The sequence below is a fragment of the Rhinolophus sinicus genome, linkage group LG06, assembly GCF_036562045.2.
Source record: "Rhinolophus sinicus isolate RSC01 linkage group LG06, ASM3656204v1, whole genome shotgun sequence".
In the NCBI taxonomy this organism is placed as follows: Eukaryota; Metazoa; Chordata; class Mammalia; order Chiroptera; family Rhinolophidae; genus Rhinolophus; species Rhinolophus sinicus.
In genome coordinates, this window is record NC_133756.1 from 49,003,309 (window position 1) to 49,027,355 (window position 24,047).

Consider the following 24,047-nt stretch of genomic DNA (forward strand, 5'->3'; position numbering starts at 1 on the left):
AGAATCAAAAACAGGTTGCATTCATGTGGGCTCCTTTCAATCTGGAAGTATCAGCAGTTCATCTTCATGAAGATTGATATATATTTTAGTTAAGAGTTTGTTTTTCCTTTCTTTAGAGTTTTAACTAGCACCACTATCTAGACCAGGGGTGTCCAAACTTTTTTCAACATTTTTCACCAAGGGCCATATGCAATAAAATACACAAACAGCCAGGCCGCTCACTCGAGGTGAAGTACGTATTGCCTTACCTGGTTTATTTAAGTAAATTAAACATATTTTTGGAATTTGCTGTGGGCCAATTAAAAATGGATTGTGGGCCGCAGTTGGCCCGCGGGCCGCAGGTTGGACACCCCTGATCTAGGCGAATAACAGAATGCCTGATCCTCAGGTATGGAACCCCATAGAGCATAGCATCTGAAGAGAAGACCCTGTGTACATGGAAGAAAGTGCAAGACTGGACCCATGCTACAATCCATTGGTCTTAACCCATCCTGCACTATCTAAAGGTAGCCACCTTCAAAGAACATTGGCACTGCCTTCTAAAGTTACGTATATATAACTGAAGCACCAGCTAAGAGAAAATTATATGAAACAACACTACCACCCTTTAGGATACAGTATATTGATTATATCAGAGATCACTACATGCTGCTTTGTCCCAAATGGGAAGGATATATGAGTCTAGGGACCAAGGGGGTAGGAGCCAGTGTGGTCCTCTTTACCATCACTCCCATTGACACACTATATGTTGTGCTTTCTGTCCCCACAGCCTAGGACTCTTCAGGGTTGGAGATCCTGTTACCCAGAAGGGATGTTTCTTGACAGGAGACACAGCAAAGTTCCCACTGAACTAAAGGTTATGGCTACCACTGAGCAGTTTAAACTTTTTATGACAAGGTATGAGCACACAAAAAGAGGAGTCACCATACTGGCATGGTTCATTGATACTGAAAAGCAAAAGGAGGGCAAGACTGCTTTACACAAAAAAGGGAGGAAGGAAGACATGTGGAACTTAGGTAATACACTGGGCACCTCATGAAATTTCTATCAAAAGCTCATGCTCTTCAGTAAAGAAGGTTTAGATTAAACCACCAGAGAAGCCACCAAGACCTACTGAGGTGATAGTTGAGGATGAGGAGAATTTAAAATAGATAGAAAAGGAGGGAGAAATGAGTATCAGTTGTGGACCCCCAAAAACTGGATCAACAGCAGTCATAGTCCATCCCATTAATACAGACAAGTCAATTGGACCAAAAATAAGTGAATATATAGCAAAACCTAAAGAACACATTCAATAATGAAGAGGAAGCCATTATATACTAAACTTCACATTTAATACCTTTTTGTCAAGTGCATATTGAATGTTCAAAAAAAGTGATCATATATTAGTCACAAATAAAATACTAAGTTCTAAAAATAGAGTAAAAGTTTTGGATAACAATGCAGTAAAATCAGGAATTATTGACAAAATCAAAACCAATAGGTTCTCCCACAAAGAAATTTAAAAACTGCTTTTTAAACTCTTAGGTATAACAGGAAATACAAAGTGAAATTGCAAAATATTGAAAAAATATGGCAATAAAATAGTCTATACAAGAATATATGGGGTATATTTAAAGCTGTGATCAGAGGGAAAATCATAAAACTTGTTTCAGGAATAAAAATAAAACAATGAAAATAAAATTAAATTTCCAACTCAAAAAGAAAAACAACATAAACCAAAAGAATCTCAAAGAAATAATAAAGATAAAAGAAGACACTGATAATTATATAAAGAAAAACATAAGACAAAAAAATAAACATTTCAGAATTTTTTGAAGAAAAAAATATCAAATTAGACAAACTGAACCCAGCCTAATGAAGAAAACAAGGTAAGCATTAATATAAAAAGTTTTAAAAAATTAAATGACATATTGGAAATAACCATTAAGAAAAAAATTTTAAAATCATGAGACTATTGTGCAGATTTACATGGAAGTAAATTTGAAAACCTAGGTGAAACGGATCATTTCACAAGGAAATAACAATTCAACAAAGTAACCCTGTTAGAGATAAAAAGCTTAAATAGGCTATTTTTCACAGAAGCAATAGATACCGTTACCAAGGAACTACCTCATGAAAAAAACATGAATTCCAGATGGTTAAATAGGGGAATTCCACCAAAGCCTCACAGATAAGATAGTCCCAATGTTTCATAAATTATTTCAGAGCACTAAAAATAAAGACTTCCTAATGATGTTGGTGAAATACATAAGACACTGATATGTAAAACCGATAAAATACAAAAAAGAAAATTGTAGACCAATATCTCTTATAAATATGGATGAAGTAATAATAAATATTAGTACAATTGGCATTATATTAGGAAAGTAATACAAGTAAATGTTTTTCAAGTAAATGTTTTTCAATAATGCAGTAGAAAATAGTCATTATATAAAGATAGTCCATATATAGAAATTATATGGAAGTAGTCATTATACAGAAAATAGTTAATAGAAAATCCTTTACTATAATATACTATATAAAATATATAAAAGAAAAATAATATAATTAACTCCATAAATGTTGAAAATATAACAAATACTTGACTATATTTTCAAATATACATAATATATATATTCTCAAATATATATAATATACATATTATATATATTTGACAAACCATAACAACCAATCCTGATTAAAAACACACTCAAGAAAAAGGAATTGATTAATACTTCTAAAGATGATAAAATATATGCATATTTTAGTTTTAATTTACTTCATGATGAATCACTACAGTATTTACATTAAGATCAGTAACAAAGCAAGGTGCACACTACTTCCAACCCTTCCACACTGTACTAGAGGTATTACAATGACATTAGACATGACAATTCAATTAGAGGTATGAGAACTGAGAAAAAGGACTAAAATGATCTCTATTTGAAAATTACATGAGAGCATGTCTACAAAACTTTAGAAAATCAGTGGTAAAACTATCTCAAAGATAAGAAACCATTAAGGTAGCAAGATGTAAAATGAACATTCAGAAATCAGTAATCTTCATATATACAGAGGGTGCCAAAAATGTATACACATTTTAAGAAAGGAAAAATCTGTATTAAAATTACACTGATGGTAACCACTTTGAGCACCTCTTGTAATTGCAGAAGTCAAACGTGACTTGTATTCATCTTTTGCTATCAGTATATATTGAGTATTACAATTTTAATAGTTTTGCTTTCTTAAAAATGTATATACATTTTTTTGGCACTCTGTGTGTGTGTGTGTGTGTGTGTGTGTGTGTGTATACTTGTTAGTAAATATAATAATAGAGAAAACTCCATTTACAATAGCAACAAATAAGATAAAATAGGAACAAATTTAAGAAATGTACAAAAGCTATATGAGGAACACTTTAAAACATTTCGGAAAAACACAAAAGCAGACTTGAAAGACATCCATTGTTCTTGGGGAGGATGACTCAATATCATCAATATGTCACTGCTCCCTAAATTACTGTAAGTCAAACCCAATAAAAACAGTAACAATATTTTTTAATGAAGCTAGATAGATTGATGCTAAAGTTTATATGGAAAAACAAGTATGCAAATATATCAAGGAAAACACTGAAAAAGAAAAGCTAAGAGGACTTATAGCCTTTCCAGACACTAAAACATACCACAAAGTACTATTACTTTATGGTACCAAAGTACCATCACAAATGAAGTTTTAAGGTACCAAAACTTCATTGTTTTGATTACTATAGCTTTGTAATATAGCTTGTAATCAATAAGTGTGACACCTTCAACTTTGTTCTTCTTTCTCAGGATTGTTTTGGCTATAGATCAGTGGAACAGAATAGAGAGCCTAGACATAAACCCACAGATATAGAATCAATTAAGTTTAGACAAGGGTGCCAAGAACGCACAGTGGGGAAAGGATAGTCTCTTCAATAAATGGTGTTGGGAAAACTAAATGTCCACAAGTGAAAGAATGAAACTAGACCACTATCTTACACTGCTTACAAACATTAACTCAAAATGGATCAAAGACTTAAAAATAAGACCTGAAACTGGAAAACTCCTAGAAGAAATAGGCAGAAAGCTCCTTGACAATGGTCTTGGCAATGATTTTCTGGAGAATACACAGGCAACAAAAGCTAAAAAAAAAAACAGGTGTGACTACATCAAACTAAAGAGCTTCTGCACAGCAAAGGAAACAATCAATAAATCAAAACGGCTATCTGTAGAATGGAAGAAAATATTCACAAACCATATATCTCATAAGGGGTTAATATCCACAATATATAGAGAACTGATAAAACTCAATAGCAAAAAAATACCTGATTAAAATGGGCAGAGAACGGGAATAGACATTTTTTTCCCCCAAAGAACATATACAGATGGCCAACAGGTATGTTAAAAGGTGCTGAACATCATTAATCATCAGGGAAATGCAAATCAAAACCACAATGAGATATCAACTCAAACATATTATAACGGTTATTATAAAAAATATAAGAAATAATAAGTTTTGGTGAGGAAGTGGAAGAAAGGCAGCCCTTGTACACTGTGGGAGGTTCCTCAAAAAATTAAAACTAAAGCTATCATATGATCCACAAATTCCACTTCTGGGTATTTATCCAAAGAAAACAAAAACATTAACTTGGAAAGATATATGCGCCCCCATGTTCACTGCAGCGTTATTCACAATAGCCAAGATGTGGAAACAACCTAAACGGCTTTCAACAAGTGAATGTATAAAAATATATATATATGAATATTATTCAGCCATAAAAGAATTAAATCTTGTCATTTGCAACAACATGGATGGATTTGAGGACATTATGGTAAGTGAAATAAGCCAGACAGAGAAAGACAAATACTGTATGTTATCATTTATATGTGAAACCTGAAAAAACAACAAAAAAGCCAATTTCATAAAAACAGAGAATAGAACAGTAGTTGACAGGGGCTGGAATGGAGGGGGAAATAGGATGATTACATCAAGGGTAGAAATGTTCAGTTATAAGAAGAAGAACTTCTGAAGATATAATGGTAACTACAGTTAAAATATGGTATTTACTTAAAAGTTGCTGAAAATAGAGCTTAAGCATTCTCACAACAAAAAAATAAATTTAAAGAGCTAACTATGTGAGGTGATGGATGTATTATCTATCTTGATATTGGCAACTATTCCACAGTGTGTGTGTGTGTGTGTGTAATGATTATATATGCATACATATATATATAATCATTACATTTTGCAATTTAAATATATACAATTATATTTGTCAATATTCCCAGTTTTTCCTGAATAAAGTTTAAAAAATACCATAAAGCTTCTATCACTAAAACAATGTGACGCTTGTACAGCAACAGACAACCATTCAAGTGAAACAGAAAACAAAGCCCAGACATAGACCCAAGAACCATGGAAATTTAGAATATGATAGAGGTGGCATTTAAACTCATGGAAGCAAAAACAAATTGCTTACCGAATGTTTCTGGGACAATTGATAAGCCATTTAGACAAAGGTAAAATTAACTCGATACATCACAACATTCATATTAAAAACAAAAAACAAAAAAACCTCAAGTACTCTGCTCAAGGTACTCAGGCTAACCCCCGACCCCCAGTTCTATTTAGAAGATATTAATCCCAAAGTTTCAGATATTAACTGAAACCTTTTATTGCCCAATAATTAACAAAAGCTATCACAGAAGTATATACCTAGGTGTCATCATTTTGGTCGCTAACACAACGACTTTTACTGAATAGTACTTTAGCATTATGATATCAACCTACACTGACAGGAAGAAATCACACAATACCATGAATCTCTGCCCTTGTTTTTGAACAATTAATATGTTTTCACCAAGGGAGAAGAGAATCATGTTTGATTTGGCCAGTAGGAAATTCAGACTCAATTTTGCAATCCAGTTCCAACATAATATACAGGACTTTATAGCTATATTTTGGGGAAAGAGATTTTCAGTCTCAGCTGGGTTCTTAACACAACTTGGAAATGAGGTCGAGTCCCCAGTCACCCTCCTGCTCACTCTCCACAGAACTCCTGGAGTCCCCTCCTTCGGCATGCACCCATGCTGCTTACTCTTGGGATTTAGTCTCCTACTTAGAGAAAACAATCCATCTTATTTGACTTCTTTCAAATTCTTTGTCCTTTTGAAACAAATCCCTACACTTGTGCTATGTGTAACTCATTTATTCTCAATCCCCCTTTGTTTTATAGAGAAATGCACTTAAGTCTGAATTTCCCTCTGTGTGTTGCTTTAAGGTGCAACACTCAAGTTTTTATAGTGGCTTGTTCTCAATCAGTTCCCCAATATTTTCTCATTTCCATTGTGCTTTTTTTCTTCTCTGTATGTTTTTAAGCTACCAAAGTTTATTTTACTGCCCTTATAGTCTCAATTTAAAACTTAACTTGCACTGTAGACAGAGACTGCAGGCTGGGGGTGAGTATCCAGGTCTGGTATTTTCAAACCTTGTTTCATCTTGTTTCACTAACCCTCCCTAAATGATTTCATCTCTTCCAATTGCTTCATCGGATAGCTCTATGTGGATGACTATACAAATATGTATCTCTAGTCTGCTCTTCTTTTCTGAGTTTCAGGCCTATAGTTTTCTGTACACTTAGGAGACTAATTTCCTGTATGTCCTACAGGCACTTCAGCTCTAATAAATTCAAAAATAAAGCATTATCTCTACCCACCTGAGTATCATCCTCCTCCTTTTTTATTCTCTATTTTTAGTATGGTTATAGACATTCTACCCAACTGTTCAAGCAAGACATACTAAAATTCTCATTTATTTCTCTCTTACACAAACTGCATAAACTGAACTGAGTGGTTCAAGTGCTGTGAATTATATTTCTTAATTATTTCTTGAAGCCAATCCTTCTCTTTATTGCCAAATGTCCACATCATTAATGTGCTGGTTTTGTATTACTCTCTTAAACAGCCTTTAATTAGTCTCGTGACCTCTCCCTCCCCTCTTGCCACTTCTCTTTCCTCTTTTTGCCTGTGTTACTGTTATACATTTTTGAAAACACAAGTCTAACAATTTCATACCCTTGCTGAAAAATCTTTGATCATCGCCTACAGGATACAGTCTAAATTTAGCACAAGATATAATACTCTTTTTCTGAGAAAATTCATCTACTGTACAAGAAAAAACTTTCTGGGCTTGCTATAGTATTAAACATACTATTTTAAATTCTTGGACCTGCAATTCTCTTAAAACCTCATTTTGTGAACGATTTGGATAAAAGTGTTGCCGAATATATGACGGCCTACATATTATATTGTTATGATCAAGAAGAAGTTATGATCTTTGGACTAGGCCCTATTTCCTAACACAACCTTGCACCAATTCTTGAGAGAGTACAGGTTATGTCTTTAGCCCTATACAAAAATGTCATACAGGTGAGGAGGAAGAATGGGCATAGATTGACCAGGGCTCAGGACCTTATATTAGAAGTACAGAAAGCAAATATAGTGAGACAATAGCTGAATGGTGATTGAAAATCATAAATCTCAAAGGCAACAGAGAAAAAGAAACATCTTTGGAAGACCGACTAATAAGTAAAAACATGGCCCTTGCATTCTTGAACCTGGCTTTATAAAAATGAATCAGATGATGCCAAGCTATACTGATAGCATGGAAGTGACACAGTCCTTCCTATCACACCTAATGAAGCTGTAACAGAACAATCCATGTTCATAACAATAACCTTATAAGACAATAAAAGATAAATTAGGTTCTGTATCCTCAGTATGAAAAGACAGGTAAACACAATTCTTTCCAGGAAGGTTTTCATGAAAAATTATTAAAAGAATGTAGGCTCATAAAAGAGATAAACATTTTAATCTGTTAATTATTGTTTTAATTACCTGTTAATAATTGTTTTAATTACCCAAAACATTTTCCTTCTTCCCAGAATGATGACATTAATATATAGCTATATTTTACCTCCTATTGTTTCCCTATTAATAAAACTAGGTACACGATGTGGCTTTTTAGATTTTTGAACTATAAGTACCCATTGTGTTTTTAAATTTGACAATAAGTAAAATTCGGCATTTGTCAAAGAAATCAGTCAACCCTGGAAAACAGCTGCAGGGTAAGAAGTAACTCTTACAGTTTACAAAGAGAGAGAGAGAAAGCATCAGTACAGAACTATTCCTAAAAACTCGCCTACTGCTCTGACACTGGGGGACTTTATTACTCTGATTTAGTCTGAATCCAAATTCATTTCCTCAGCTTTACTGCTGCATCTGTGACTGAATTAGATGTGTGTGTGTATTTATATATGTATACATGTATATATTTTGGCTTACATTTCTGTACTAGAGTGACCTTCAGGAGCTTTACCTCTATGTGGTATATTTTTGACTTATTAAGTGATTTTTAAAAAACTCAAATGTTTCATCTCAGAAACTTATGTTCTATGTAGTCTTGAAGGAAAAAATAAGCTGCTCTACATCAAGCGTTAAGCCAAAGTCAAAATGTCAAAGAATATACAAGCAAATTTGATATACGTATAAAGACTAAATTTTCTTTATTGTAGAATATGAGACCCAAATGATATATGCATATAGTAAAAATTGGAAACATTCTGCATTACAAATTCAGTGGAGTTTATGTCCTGAAATTTTATTTCGAACCCCAAGTACATGTTATTAATAGTTGTGCAGAACAAATAAATCAGCTGTGATATAATCAAGACTATAATGTGGCTAATACCTTTCCTATTTCCTTGAGATCACTGTTGCATACCTCCCGACATAACAGAAAAAATGTAATCCAAATTTTTTACCAAGATATAAACTTTAAAGAGTCTTTCTTAAGCCTATTATGTAAAAACATGTTTCACCAACGGAGTTTAATTTCTACGATTTTTGTTTCAAATTTATCACCTTCCCACCAACATTTTACCTCTGGTCCTGGAGGGCCAGATGGCCCTTGGGGTCCTGGGTCACCTATTTGGCCCTAAAATGTGGGAGGCGGGGAGGAAGAAGAAAAGTATAAACATTAATTTAATGAATACAGTTTAAAAGAGAAGCAGATATATGGTAAGAAAACAGTACTCAATATATTATGTCACACAAAATTATACTGAAATTTCAGCAAACAACACTCAATATATTAAGTTGTAACAATTATTCAGAAAGACTTAATTTGTAACCATCTCTGTGGAAAACTTATTTAAATAAAACGTCGATCTAATATGTATTTACTCTTAAGTGTTAGAGATACAAACGATTTAATGCATTAAGGGCTCAAATCAAGAAAGAAAATTGTGTGTGTGTTACCCAGAGATAAGACAATCAAATTTGGCTCAACAATGAAGGGAACTTTAGATGAAGAACTGCTTTCATAAATAACCAGAGTCCTAAGATTGTCTCTGAAAATTCCTCTCTCCTTTGATACTACAGGGGCTTGAATTAGTGATTAAAAATCACCTGGATTTTAAATCCCGGTTGTGGCTTAATCTCTCCAAGACTCAGTTTTCTCATTAATAAAATAGGAATAATAATAATAATAACAATACTAATATTTGTATAGAGTCACTGTGAGGATTAAATGAGATAATATAGGTAAAGTGCTAAGTGCAGTGCCTGGCACGTAGAAAGTACCACTTTTATAACCATTAATCGTTCCTTCACATCCTCTCTCATATCCTGGTGGATACACAGAATTCCTAGATTATTTTGATTCTTTAATTAAAATTTTAAGGATTTGGTTTCATTATCCCTGAAGCCATTTTCTGACATTCAGATTGACAGTGTGAAATCAGGGCTGGAGAGCAGGGTTGGAGAAGAGAGAAGTGGGGAGAAAGCCTGGAACTAGAGAGTTCTCAAGAGATGCAAGTACAGAATAGGGAAGGCCAGTAGTCTGATACCTTTGTTTTCATGAGAAAAACTATTGGATTAATTATTTCTATCACATTAGATTTCTATGAAAGTTTCAAATTTGACTTAAGTAGGCCTCAGATTATATAAAATTGCAACATACAATATGGGTTTATCCATTTTTCAAGAAGTAAAGCACAGTTCTCCTTATGTACTAAATCCATTCTCATATAGTGCTAGAATATCTGAACATAAAACAGTACACAATACAATTACTTCAATCAAATCTGGAGAAACATAATCAAATAGTCTGCAAAAGTTCATTTAAGTTTTCCTAAATAAACAAAATCATAATCCATCCTTATCAGCATTAGAGCTTAAATTCTTAAAATGACAAGCACCTTAGATAGAGATGGGGTTCTCACTGGGGCCCTCTAGTGGCGAAATCCAAACAAGAAGCTAAATTTATAAGTTGTGAGGAAAAAATAGCATGACCTAGAGCTTTGTTTTCAGAAAAGTGTATCAATAACCAGATATTTAAAAACATAAATAGAATAATTTTGTTTGCTCTGCAGAATAATTCTTCATTTTGAAAAACTTCAACTCCAAGTTTCCTTGAAGGTCAATTCTCCTTTATAAAAACTGAGTTTTCAAGTAAGTTTTAGAGAATTGAGTAATGATTAAACCTCTATAAATGAAAATTTCTAGTAATAAAAAAGGAAAGAATGAAGTAATTGTCTTTGTTTTTCTGTTTTAAGGAAATAATATTTCTTAACAACTTCACATTGGTAGTTTTCTCTAATTTTTAAATACTTGCAGAGCAAAAGCTTCCCTATCTCAGAATGTATTAACAAAAGCCTTCCATAACAGGACATTCTTTTCTTTTTTTATCTTGAAAATATTCTTTCTTGTTACAACTTAGATCCATTTGGAAACAATATTAGTAATAACATCTTAGATAAGAGGAAACCAAAAGTAAAACATGATTTAGGCATGCATTAAATTATATAATTTGTTTTTAATATGATATTTGATTCTGCATAAGCAATTTTTTTGTTAAACAGGTGTCTCTCGTTCCATAACTAGGAAAGGTTTCCAGGTCAAATCTCTACATTTTTTTCTATTAATAAGATACAAACAAGTGATAAATAAAATGAGAGACTAACGACAAGGCCATTTCACAAATATTAATTCTTAAGTCTCTATCCTGTCTTCAGTCCCAAGTGTATATTTTTCAAAGATTTCATAAAACAAAAAAATGGTCTCTATCTCCTACCAGAGTTATCCCTGCTAACATTAAATTTTTTATTAGAATATTACGGAGAGGCATAAAATGAGCAAGTAAAAGCCTCAGTCTCACCATCTCATGTATCTCATACTGCATCACTGCCCTAAAAGAACCACATGAGAGTTTCTAGTGAATTATTCCAGTAAAAGGAAAATATTAAGTGTTTGAGGATAATGTGTAAAAGGTGAAATAGACTCTGTGCCTTTTTTGTAGTTTACACTAGAAAAATATTGGTAAGCAGTATAGGTAAGAGGGAAAAATATCAAAAAGTCACAGAGCTACAAGGAGCCTTAACTATGATATAGTCTGACTCTCATTTTAAACATGAGAACCTGGGTACCACAGTGATCAAATGCCCAAGGGCATACAAGGTCAGTATCGGGGCTGGGACTAAAATCCAAATTTCTATTTCTCAGACCAGTGATTCCCCTCAACTCCCAAAACACGTTATCAATATAAATTGAATCAAAGAGCAAGGGAGACATTAAAAAGGTTTGTCTTTTATAAGCATGCTATTTGACTCTAGTTTTCTCAAGTACTTAATTGTAAAGCATAAGAGAACAATATTAGTAGCACTTATATTACTTAGTATTGGACTTCAAAAATGCTGTACCATTTCCTTTTATTATTATCAAAAGTTAGAAAACGCTCACATTATACAAAATGAAGATATAAAAAGTTAGGATCTTATTTTGGCAACCACTGCAGGTATGAGAAGTCCCTGGTATGTGGTTTAGAAGCATTCTTGAAAAATGAAGATTTTTGGTAGCTTCACGACCTATACCCTGTATTTATGTACTTTGGAGTTTCTGAGATTTGATTCCAGGGTATAAGTCTGGGTACATGGCTGACTGGGATTAATCTGAGTTCAGGGTGATAAGCTAATAGAAGCAAAGCTCACCACCAACATTTCATTTGAGAAACAGATGCCAAATATTGTTCTTTGGTTAAATAATTGCTGAGAGATGTATATGAAATACTGCTACTCTTAGAAGTCATAAAGAATGAGTTATATAAAAAGCTCTGTAACTTAATGCTGCTTCCTTTGATGTAAAAATAATCCTGTGATGGGAGGGAGGAGTTAGAGGGAACATGATGAATAACTCAGGGAAACAACACTCTTTTTTAATGTACATTTTAATGTTACATTAACAAATTGTAATTTTATATGTAAAATTATATATCTATGTCTATGTATATATGTATATTTCTGTTTGCAGTCACCTTCACCTTCATAGAGTTGTAATAAATGTTAAAATTCTAAAACAATCTTAAAATGTTAAATCCTGAAAGAGTATGGCACAACAGCTATGAGCATGGGCTGACATAAATGATTACCTAGGTTTTCCCAGGTGATCACCAACTAACTATGGGACCTTGGGCAAGTGATCTAATTCTCTGCATCTCATTTTCCCTAATCTGTAAAAGAGAAATAATAATAGTACCAACTTCATATGATTGCTGTAAGGAGTAAATTAGAGCTACGGACCTTATAATAGTACCTGGTACTTTGTAAACACTCAGTAAATGGTAGCTAATTATTATTAAGTATTATAATTAACTAATTAATAAATAATTATTATTTTAATATGCAGAGATACACTTTCAGCTCTTGTTTTAATCATTTTATTTAAATGACTTTAATTATTCAGTAATTTTAGTTTTATAATTTGTTGGGCGTCATGTTAACTATAATATAAGGTATTCTTTTTTCTTACCTAATTGATGACAAAGAGCTAAAAGAAGATGAGGAATTAGAACACTTGGGCCGACGAGAGAGTGCAAGCTATTTTTGTCTTCAGAATGTTTCTTAATGAAACAGTCATTTGGAAAAATTAAAATGTTATTTAAGGTACTTTATATTTTCTGGCTTCAAAGTCCATTGTTTAGTTTAAACACTGTCTATAATATTATAGATCAACCAAGGTCTTTAGGGCTCACAGAAATTTGGCTTTGGTCTGGGATGAAGGGACTGGGGAGAATGAGGTCCAACAGTCTACAGAATGTGAGCTGAAAACTTGAGGAATTAGCAATATTCTGAAACTTAAGAGAGGAAATTCCAGACTGGTAGGCTATATGTCACTTTTTAAACTATACTAAGAAGTTTCAAGAGTCATGCCATGGTGTGCATTCCACTAATTAGAAAGAGTAAAGCAAAAGTTCAAACCTACTGAAGGGCCTGGCTTTCCTCTCATTCCTGGTGGTCCTGGCAAACCAGTCGTTCCCTGAAAGAAGAGAGCAGTAGAGGGAAGAGAAGTTATACCACAACTCTACTGTCAAGTGCTGCAAATGATGTTTCTGTCAACGACAGACGGTATATATCCGAGTGGTCCCATACGAATACAATGAAGTTGAAGAATTCTTATCCCCTTGTGACATCCTAGACGTCCTAACGTCCTAACACAATACATTACTCATACGTTTGTGGTGATGCTAGTGAAACAAAGCACTTCACTGCCAGTCATGTAAAAGTATAGCACATACAGTATTGCACAGTACACTACACTTGCTGATGGTAAAAAAAATGATGACATTACTGGTTTATGTATTTACTATACTATACTTTTAATCATTATTTTAGAGTGTACTCTTTCCACTTACAAACAATAGGTTTGCACGTTACACCAGCAGCCTCATACATCTCGTGTTTACCACATCTTTTGATTGCATTATTTTCTCTTGTGCTTGATTTAACCTTGAGTTGTTTTATGGATTTACTGAATGCTAAGTGGGCAGTATTTTTACAGTGTACAGTAGTACACAGTAATGTCCTCCGCCTTCATAGTCACTCACCACTCACTGACTCATCAGACCAACTTCCAGTCCTGCAAGCTCCATTCATGGTTTAAGTGCACATACAGCTGTACCATTTGTATCTTTTATGTCATATGTTTACTGTACCTTTTTTATGTTTAGATACACAAATATTGATCATTGTGTTACAACTGCCTACAGTATTCAGTACAGTAACATACTGTACAAGTTTGTAGACTAGGAGCAATAGGTTATACCACTATGTTGGTTTGTGTACATTCACCCTATGATGTTTGCACAATAGCAAAATCACGTCACATGCATTACTCAGCACGTATCCCCATCATTAAGCAGCACACGACTGTATTCACAAACTACTAAAAAGAATTCATGGACATATTCTAAAAAAATTGAAGAAACTGTTTCAAACAAGGCGTAAAATCATATTGATACCATATCCTAAAAAAAATACAATGTTAACATAATGAGTATTCCTTTGTTTTTAAGGCATGTACACTTTTTCACTGGATTTTTTGTACTTTATATAAAATTTATGGTAAAAAAGTTACCTTGTCTCCAGGATACCCTGGTTCTCCTGGCTCTCCTGCGATGCCTTGTCCACCCTAGAGAGGACAATGTCATACAAAGACGCTTAAGCTTGGCAAACATGGAAAAATTAGGAGAAAGCAAATATAGTCATAGAAAAATAATTTCTGTATTTTTCCTACTTCTGAGAAAAATTATATAATTGATAGTACATATTAGATCCCGTATATAAGAACGAAATATTTTACAAGTTGTATTGGCTCAAAAGAAAAAATGTGATAAGAAATTATCTCTATGATAATGTAAATATTTAAATCACCTTATCACCTTTGATTCCAGGTAGGCCCTTATTCCCTGAAAGACCCTAAAAAATAAAAGTGATTATTTTGTGACATCATAGAGAAATTAAAGGCAAATATCCATTATGCAAATAGAACCATACCATTGGGCCAGGAATTCCAGAAGGTCCAATTGGTCCCACTGGGCCAACACTGCCCTGAAAAGCAACGAGAAAGAAAGGCATCATTAAATATCCACTAGAATTTGAAAAAGAATATGGTACAAATTAATTAATTCATTTACCCAGAACAGTTCATCTCACTAAGCTTCTACATGTGTCTTGTGCTGCAATCACCTCTTTTCCTCTCCACGTTTAGAAATCATTCCTATCTTTCAAACTTTCATGAAGTCCATTCTATTTCCTGAAGCCTTCTCATACTGGTCTAATTCACAAGGATCCTTCCCTGCCTTGAGTTCCTATAAAACTTACAATTCATGACATTCATCTTGAAATATTTTTCCACCTAGATAGTATCTTGAAGACAGGAAAAATATTTTCATGTCACGTCCCCAGGAAGTAGTCAATATACTTAATTTGACTGTCTTAGATTTTTATTTCACCCACGTATTCAGCAAATATTTATTGGGCCATTATTATGGACCAGGTATTTCAATGATTTTCTTTCATGGTTTGATATTTGCAGAATGAGTAAATTTACCATAATTCCAGGGATAAAGTGAATAGTGAACAAAAAGCTCTACTCTTCTGGGCTTCCCTCATTCATTCATCATTTAATATTTGTTGAACGTAATATAAAAAAGACATAGTCATCAATGTCAAGGTCTTAGTTTAATGCTCCAATGTGATTCTTCAAAAATATAACTACCACTATCATCTCCTGTAAGCCAGAGACTTAGAAAAACTCCTTCAACACGACATCTTAGAAGACAAAGGACAACAGCAAGAATAATGGTATTTTAAAGTAAAATTTGAAAAAAATGGTGGGCATCACTTGATGGTTTGGGGATTAGATATAATTTTTGTGTCACTGATGTCTTTATTCTTTTTTCTCTTGCTATCTCTCTGTACCTGGCTACTATATCATCCTTCACCCTTAAAGACCAAGTTGGTTTAAACCTCTGTTTTATGGCTTCCAAATGTTAAGGAACTTGTCACAATATTTGTGACAATGCTGAAAATGTTGCCCCTTTTTGTTGTAATACAAATATCTTAGTAAATACAGGTCCTTACTACCAGGCTTCTACAAACCCTTCCAGTCTCATCTCCTTCCATTTGTCCCTACTTATCCTTCACTTCTCCCGCCTTCAAATCCAACATTCTAGCCACAATGGACTGTTTTCCATTTTCTGAACATGCTCTCCCTTATCACATGCTCCAAGCCTTATTGGAGTGCCCTCCTACTACACTTCTGAGTATACTACACTGTACTTTTATTTTCCTGTCTTACTAGTCTGAGAATTCTGTGAGAGAAGAAGCATGTTTACTCATTTTGTTTTGTTTTTAATCACTAGACCCAATATAATAACTGGCACATAATACTTTTGAAATAAAATATGGAATGAATACTGGAGGAAGTAATCAACTTTAAAAATAAATTTTAAATTTTAAAACACTAAAAGTGTTTTCTAGAACTGTATCTCCCAACATAATGAAGCATTGATAATAGTCTACATTTATATAATACAAATTTCAAAATGGAAAATACGACATCTTTACTTTTGGGTGAGTTTTCAAGTCTGTGAACTATAACTAAGACAAATTATTTCCAACATGCTTAATCCTAAAGTATATGAGAGGCAAAGAGAAATACTTTCCAGTTTAAACAGATATGCAATATTAATGTATCATTGACAAATTCTGTCAATAGGGAAAATTACTCTTACAACTACAGAGGCTAGTTTACTCAAAGTTCATAGATTTAAACCTTATATACTAGTATCAAAAAAATCAATAAACATGTCTGTTTAGAAATTATGCAGCAAAAACATGTAAGTATGAAAAGAAATATCTTGTAAACAAAAATTTCTTTGTTGTTCTGTTGTTTTTTTCTGTACATAATATAATATGCTTAACTTTTATTTCAGTAACCATATTAGTGTGCATATTCTGGCATTTTCAGATAAATGTATTTTGTATGCATAATATCCTATTTAAATTTTTAGCGACTTTAAAGTATCACAGAATAGTAAGTCGTGGAAGATATCAAAAAACATATACGTTATAAAGGACTTAACAAAATAATAAAAAAGTAGAATGGTATGAGTATAGAAATTTCCAAGTAACATCAAACATTTTGTGCATGTCACAAGTTATGTGAAAAATTCTACTCCTGGAAAACACCTGAAAGTGATATATGATAGGTTAAGAACAGGTTTCAGCTCCACACAGATAACTTGAAGGTCTTTCAGCACTTGCTTCCTATCACACCTCTCTCCCATGACAAGATGGAGTAGACAGAAGAAATAATTTCAGGCATGGGACCTTAGCTGAGAGCGTCTGGGATATAGCAACAGACGGAGAGGAGCCTCCCACACACTGATAAATAGTAGAGAACTTTTGAGTCAAAGTAAGCAAAAAAATAAAAAAAAAATAAAAAAAAATAGAGAGACTCAAGGATAGGTTCTTTGTATAAAAAACAGCAGCCACTGGCCCATTAGAGTTCATATGAGTGAGCATTTTGTGGGAAAGACTATAGTTCCACATTGGGCTTTTCACCATACCCACCCACATTCACAGGCAATAATCAATGTCATTAATTAAGAAAACAAATGACAATAACAACTGCATGGAAAAAATAATTTAGCAAAATGAATATCATCTCTTTTCAGAAATAATGTTTGCTGGAAGGGAACACCAGAGAAATAAAGCAGAGGCTGTAGTTCTGGACAAGCAGATCAACCGTCTACTATGAAATACAAGTAGACATCTTTCTCAATTACCTTCAAAACCTTCAAAACCATTCTGCTCCCATCCCCACACACTTCGTAGGCTACCATCCTGCTACTCCTCTTTTCACTTTCCAAACATTCCATTTCTCCCCTCTTCTGTGCATTTGAAAACAGCATTTTCTGCCTGAGAGCCCTTTGCCTCTTTCCACTCCACTCATAGACAATCTTCAAGACACAGCTTAACAGACATCTCCTTTGTGAATCTTACTCTGAATCTCTGAGATGGTACAAATTACTCCTTCCTCAGTGGATTTATTTTACTTCATAATAGCAATAATCACATTGTATGTTTTTGCTTTTTTTTTTGTTCTATGCCATTAGATTATAATGTTGCCAAAAATAGGAATCTTAATTTGTTCGTATTTTTAGGCCTAACATCTAGTTCAGCATTTGATACAGAGTAGGTGCTCACACTGTTTTGATTTAAAAATTTAATAAACATAAAATGGAGGGAGTAATACCTGCTCAGTCTACTTTACAAATAAGTTACATATGTGAAAGTACTTCGCAAAGTGTAAACTACCACTTATATCAATGTAGACGAGATGAGGATTACAATGATGATTGTTCGTGTCATTAGCCATTTTCATTTCTGAAGAATCTCTCCCATTTACAAAGACAGGAGAAACAGAACGGACAGACAACCCAGTTACTTTTACTGAACACTATCATGTGTCAAGCACTGTGCTCAGTTTTGGAATTGAAAAATAAATGAGCTCACTATTAGGCAGAAACATAAAGGTAGAGTGTTTCAGGTAGACAAACAAGTACAAAGGCCATCTCATGGGGAACCTGCATGGACGGCATCTGAGCATGAAGAGCTCTGCTAGTGCACAGACTATGTTTTCAAGATGCAGATAAGAACCAAAACTATCTAAGACATCTTAGACCATGCTAAGAATTTTGCCCTTAATCTTAAGGGTAATAACAGAAGCTTTTGAGCTAATCAACTTAATGCTAATAGGTTAAATGAAGAAGGCACAAACAGTATCTTTCGAGTCCAATTCCTTTCCCCTGCTTCCTTTCTCTCCCCTTTGATAAGACCACTGACTACCACCTACGGATTTAACCTTATTCTAAGTTCTGAGAAAGTAAAAAATGGTCCACCAGGTTCCACTTTCACATAGAGCTTCTCATGAAGCCTAATAAAATCTCATATGGCAGATAGTATACAGATGTGTTTTAAGGTAATACAAGTTTTAAGAATGTGATATAATACAATGGGTAGAATTTTGGACTCTGTATGTATATCACATGGCTTCAAATCCAGGCTCAACACTTATAAGGTAAGTGGTCTTGGGTTGTTATGAGAATTAAATGACATAACACTTGTGACTAGCACATAGAAAATACTAAATAAAATGCACTGTTATTGATAATTTTATTATTACTATATTAGTATTATCATATAAAAATTTAAATGTCTTAGACTCTCTCAGGTTCTTTGACTCCCAATTCTACACTCTTGCCTTCCTCAAATACCAAGTTAAAACTCATGCTAATCTTTACTATAGTTCCATAACTGAACACCTGACTTATTCATTTGGCCAAGTTGTCACCTTCTGCTTTGGACTAGGTAAGGTGGGGAAAGAACTTTAAATTTAGAGTCAGAAGAACTGTGTTCATGTTTGAGCTAAAAATACTGTAGCTATAATTTATGGCATAAAACTCTGGAGTGTTAATTACCTATTTTACCTGTAAGAGCAAGCTCCAAATTGATTTTTAAGGAACATATTATCTCTGTGCATGGTCATGTACTACTTTTTAAAATTAAATTTATTGGGGTGACACTGGCTAAAATATATAGATTTCAAGTGCACAATTATATAGTACATTATCTATCTATATATTGCATTGTGTGTTCACCACCCAAAGTAAAACCTGACTTATTTCGCTTAGCATGATAATCTCAAGATCCATCCATGTTGTTGTAAATGGCAATACTGCATCTTTTCTTATGGCTGAGGAATGTTCCATTGCATACATGTACCACATCTTTATTCGATCATCTATTGAAACACACTTTGGTTGTTTCCATGTATCCTTCTATTATATATAAAGAGTTTACTTTTAAAATTCCATTTTCATTAGGTTCCTTACATTTCATAAAGTGTGTCAATTTTGCCTTTAGTTCAGCTAAATGTTAAAGCATATAGCTCTAAATATATATAAAATATATGCAATTCATATCACTGTCATGAACCATTAACTTGGCTGGAAGAAATATATGTATGAAGACATTATAAATATCAGAAGTAGCAGTCTTTTCACACCAATGAATAATACAAAATTTATCAGAACACTACATAGCTGGACTACATTGTTTTGACCTCCACAGAATAGCTTTGACTAAACTATGCTTTGCCTATATCAGGAATTCCAGTGAAACTCAGGATTGAAGTCACTGTATAGAAACTGATTAAGTGGACAAACAATACAATCACTTATATTTTTAACATAATAAATAAATTAGGTATTAAAATATTCAATTGCATTGGTGAAGTCCAGCTCCTATCTTTTGTTCAGAATGGTTTTCCTAACCATTTATTCAACTTGATTCCATAAATAAAGTCTGCAGTTACCATGTACTTTATTTTTGGCCTATCTGTGTCTCTTCAGACTAGACAGTTAGAAAGACTATCTCAAAGGAAAGAAGGGGCTGTTTTATGTCTCCTACTTTTGAAGAAATTGGTTTTTGATTAAGTAACCTTTAATGAGATAGACATGTATTTACATGGGTATACATAAATCCGTAGAAATCTATTTTAGCTTATCATGAAGTATAACTATTTTTTTGAATCATACTATTGGTTTGATTTGCATATCTGGTAGGAAAATACACACGAGCAAGGTTCATGTCCAACAATGACACTAAAACTTCTCATTTTTCTAAAGTTTTTGAAACATATCCAACAAATATAAATACACAAGAATATTTTATAAGCGTGATGATATTTGATACTCACTCTAAGACCAGGAAATCCAGGAGGACCAATGCTACCTATAAGTCCCTAAGTAAAAGAAATGTGCAAAACTGGTTAAATAGGATTCCAAACTACTTAAGTGTATTTTCTAAAGATGAAGACAAACATTTCTTGGGGAAAAAAATTGGTGAAATTTGAACTTCTTCTACAGCTAACTTCTAAGACTTCCCTACTCGTATGCGTCCTTCTAAGAAGTACAAATCTCTAGTGGCAATTTTATAATCTTCAAAAGTGCCCTGGCTCCATGCTTTTGGATGCTAGGACTACACTTAGCCTAGGATATAGATTTCTCTATGTCTTACATTTTAAAGATTTTAAAGACTTAAAACGCTCTTCAAGAAGCATTATATTTTAAATAAGTAGATTTCAAAAGGAAAAGTTTTAAATATTATAGGACTTCCAGCCTAACAAACTTTATGTAATTTACCTGACAAAATATTAAATAACATGGCTTCACACTACGTATGTAAGTGAAGTCACACGCTGCATAACGATGTTTCAGTCAACAATGGACCACACATACAAAAGTGGCATGCCATACGTGTGTGGTGGGCTGTACCACCTAAGTTTGAGTAAGTATACTCTGTGATGTTCTCACAACGAAATTGCCTAATGATGTGTATCTCAGAACATATCATTGTCTTTAAGTGGCGCATGACTGTACATAAATGGTATTAAAGAAAAAAGTAAATAATGCTTACTTTATTATGCTTGAAATGGGAAGCTCCCCAGAATCATGGGCAAGAAAAAGATGGTAAAGATTCTACGTATGACATCATTATAACAAATAAAACTTTGGCTAAATTTTCTAAATAAGCTAATATATTTTTAATTTGTAAAAAGAAATAAAAAAGAAACGAGTTTCAAACACTTCGTTTAATTATAAATGCTAATAATTGACATAAGTCTAAATATAGGAACTATTCCTAATTTAGGCTACAAAGATTTTGTGGTTGATTCTAATTCACCTTAAAATGTGATGGGAAAAAAAAGTGTGCATGGCATAAATTGGGGGATAGCTATTAGATGCTTTTTTGAGGGCAAAAAGTGAAGGTATTACTACCTCATGTCAAAACACAGGAATCCATCATCATTCTTTGCTAATATAATTAAACTAATTTTAGAGTGCTGACTCCCTAATCTGAACAATTTCAAAGGAAAAGACTTCTCTACAAAATACTCAAAAGATTAATCAATGACACATTGAAGTCCCAGAAAGCAATCACAAATGCACAATGTTTACATGAGGCTTGTTAGTACCTTTATGTACACGAAAGGCTTCTTCCCCCCTAAAATGTACAAGTCAGTCTTGTGATCATGTATTTCTAATATTTTTACTTAAGTAGTTGCATTTAACATGGTCAACATAATTAATTTTAAAGATTGTCTCTCAAGATGGAGATTATTCGTTAAACATTTTTGGCTTATTTCCAGTGTTGCAAAATTACAAATTGGAACGTGCACAGTGGTATCAAAGCTGTCTGGTGCTTATTCAAGTGGTAATGAGGATGGCAAGTACAGTTGTAATGGAGTTTGAGTGATGTTAGATTGCAAGACTGGACCATCACAATTTACTCACAGGACTTCCATCAGGACCGGCGGGCCCTCTCTCTCCAAAGTCACCTGGAAACCCCTGGCCCAGGGAAAGAGAAAGAAATGCTATTAAAGCCAAAATAGATAAAGAATTCATTTTTGCTTTGATTTCTGATAAGAAATTTAGTAATAAGATATATTTATTGTCTAATCCCTAAATGGTAGTGCAACAAAAACAAACATGTATTTGTTTTGCATAACACTTCACTGATTTTGTTAAGTATAATATTTCTATATTTTATAAAAATTATTTTACATGCCACATAATGTATACAGAAAGCAAAGTTGGAGAATGTAGAAAATTGTTCATCATTATATAAGGAATCACTGAATGAAAAGAAACAAAACCAAGATTTCTGGCTGACCAATCCATTAGTTATGTCTGCTCTTTCATGCTGTTCCTATACCCACACCACAGAGAATGAAATGGCCTATATTACTCAGCATGTGTTTAGCACACTTACCATATGCTATGGGTTTTTATACATATTATTAGCTATACACTATGTCATTTCACATTCACAAAGGTTAAATCAATGAGAACCAATATTTTCACTTTGCAGTTGAGGAAATTAAAGCACAAATAGGTTAAGTCACTTGTACCCACTAGTGACGGGTGGGACTGAGATTTCAGTGGAGGCGGTCTGATTGCAGTCAATGCTCTTTCTACCATGCTATACTGAATACTTTAACTCATCATTACAAGATATGAGACAATGTAAAAAAAAATCACTTAGATGCAATTTTATTGGGGAAAGGCATAATGCACATAAATACTATAAACATAAAATGGGGTGCCACTGAAAATTAAGCTTCCCAAATGTCCATTGAGAATTCTACATTGTACAACTATGAAGAATAGTAAAGCGATACTTTCTCATTATAAATTCTACTGTAAAATAATGCAGTTACTCAGTTACTCTTATTTCATATACTAAAGTTTTTTTTCTCTAAAAATTTACCACTGGATTTAGAAGGCTACTTTACAAAATGATTTATAAGACTTAGTATTGTCAACAGTTCAATAATTTTCATTTTTAGAAATTTATAAGATTAACAAAAATAAAACTACATTATTAGATTCTTATAGTCTATTTAGACAAGCCAGTATTAAATATTATATGTTTAACAGATTGACAAAAATCAGTGGCTCACTAGCACAAACATGAATGGGCTAAGTTTAAGAGATGGTTTAACAATGGAAAGTGTATAATGTTTCTGAGACATAGTTAACTCAAAGCAGTTTCTCTTACTCTACAATCAGAGAATACGAAAAACATCTGTGTAGTCAAACATATTGCAGCCATACTCCCTTTAAAGTCAGCTGAAGTTCAAGCAGGCATTTTGCTTTCATTGTCCTTGGAAGTCAAATTTTGTTGTCAACAAGCTCACAAATCTGCAATACATCAGCCTATTCAGTATGAGCTAATACGGATATTTGAAAGTATTTCTGATGCACAGGTAATGGAAAAAGTAGAGGAAAAATACTGTCATAAATCTGAAACATAAGACATGATTGAGTTTTAGATAGATCAGAGTAGGTTTTCCAGAAACTTCAGTGAATAGAATAAAGAATGGAGGATATACCACGTAATTCCATTTATGTGAAATGTCCAGGATAGGCAAATCCAGAGAGACAGAAAGCAGATTACTAGTGGTCTGAGGCTGATGCACAGTATGGGGGAGAACTGGAGGCTGACTGCTAATGGATGGGCACAGGGTTTCTTTCTGAGGGGATGAAAATGTTCAAAAATTAGATAGTGCGATAGCTGC

General features: G+C 33.3%; 1 protein-coding gene across 7 annotated transcripts in view; it reads right to left on the minus strand.

Moving 5' to 3' along the window:
- COL24A1 (collagen type XXIV alpha 1 chain) overlaps positions 1-24,047 on the minus strand; it is a 308,258-nt gene that overhangs the window by 196,440 nt on the left and 87,771 nt on the right. For all 7 annotated transcript variants that reach the window (XM_074335081.1, XM_074335082.1, XM_019751779.2 and 4 more), the window contains 7 exons: positions 22,261-22,314; positions 20,664-20,708; positions 14,891-14,944; positions 14,768-14,812; positions 14,472-14,525; positions 13,320-13,373; positions 8,944-8,997 (listed from right to left, as the gene is read on the minus strand). In XM_074335081.1, coding sequence (XP_074191182.1) covers positions 8,944-8,997; positions 13,320-13,373; positions 14,472-14,525; positions 14,768-14,812; positions 14,891-14,944; positions 20,664-20,708; positions 22,261-22,314 — 360 coding nt within the window. The remainder of the gene's footprint in view (positions 1-8,943; positions 8,998-13,319; positions 13,374-14,471; positions 14,526-14,767; positions 14,813-14,890; positions 14,945-20,663; positions 20,709-22,260; positions 22,315-24,047) is intronic.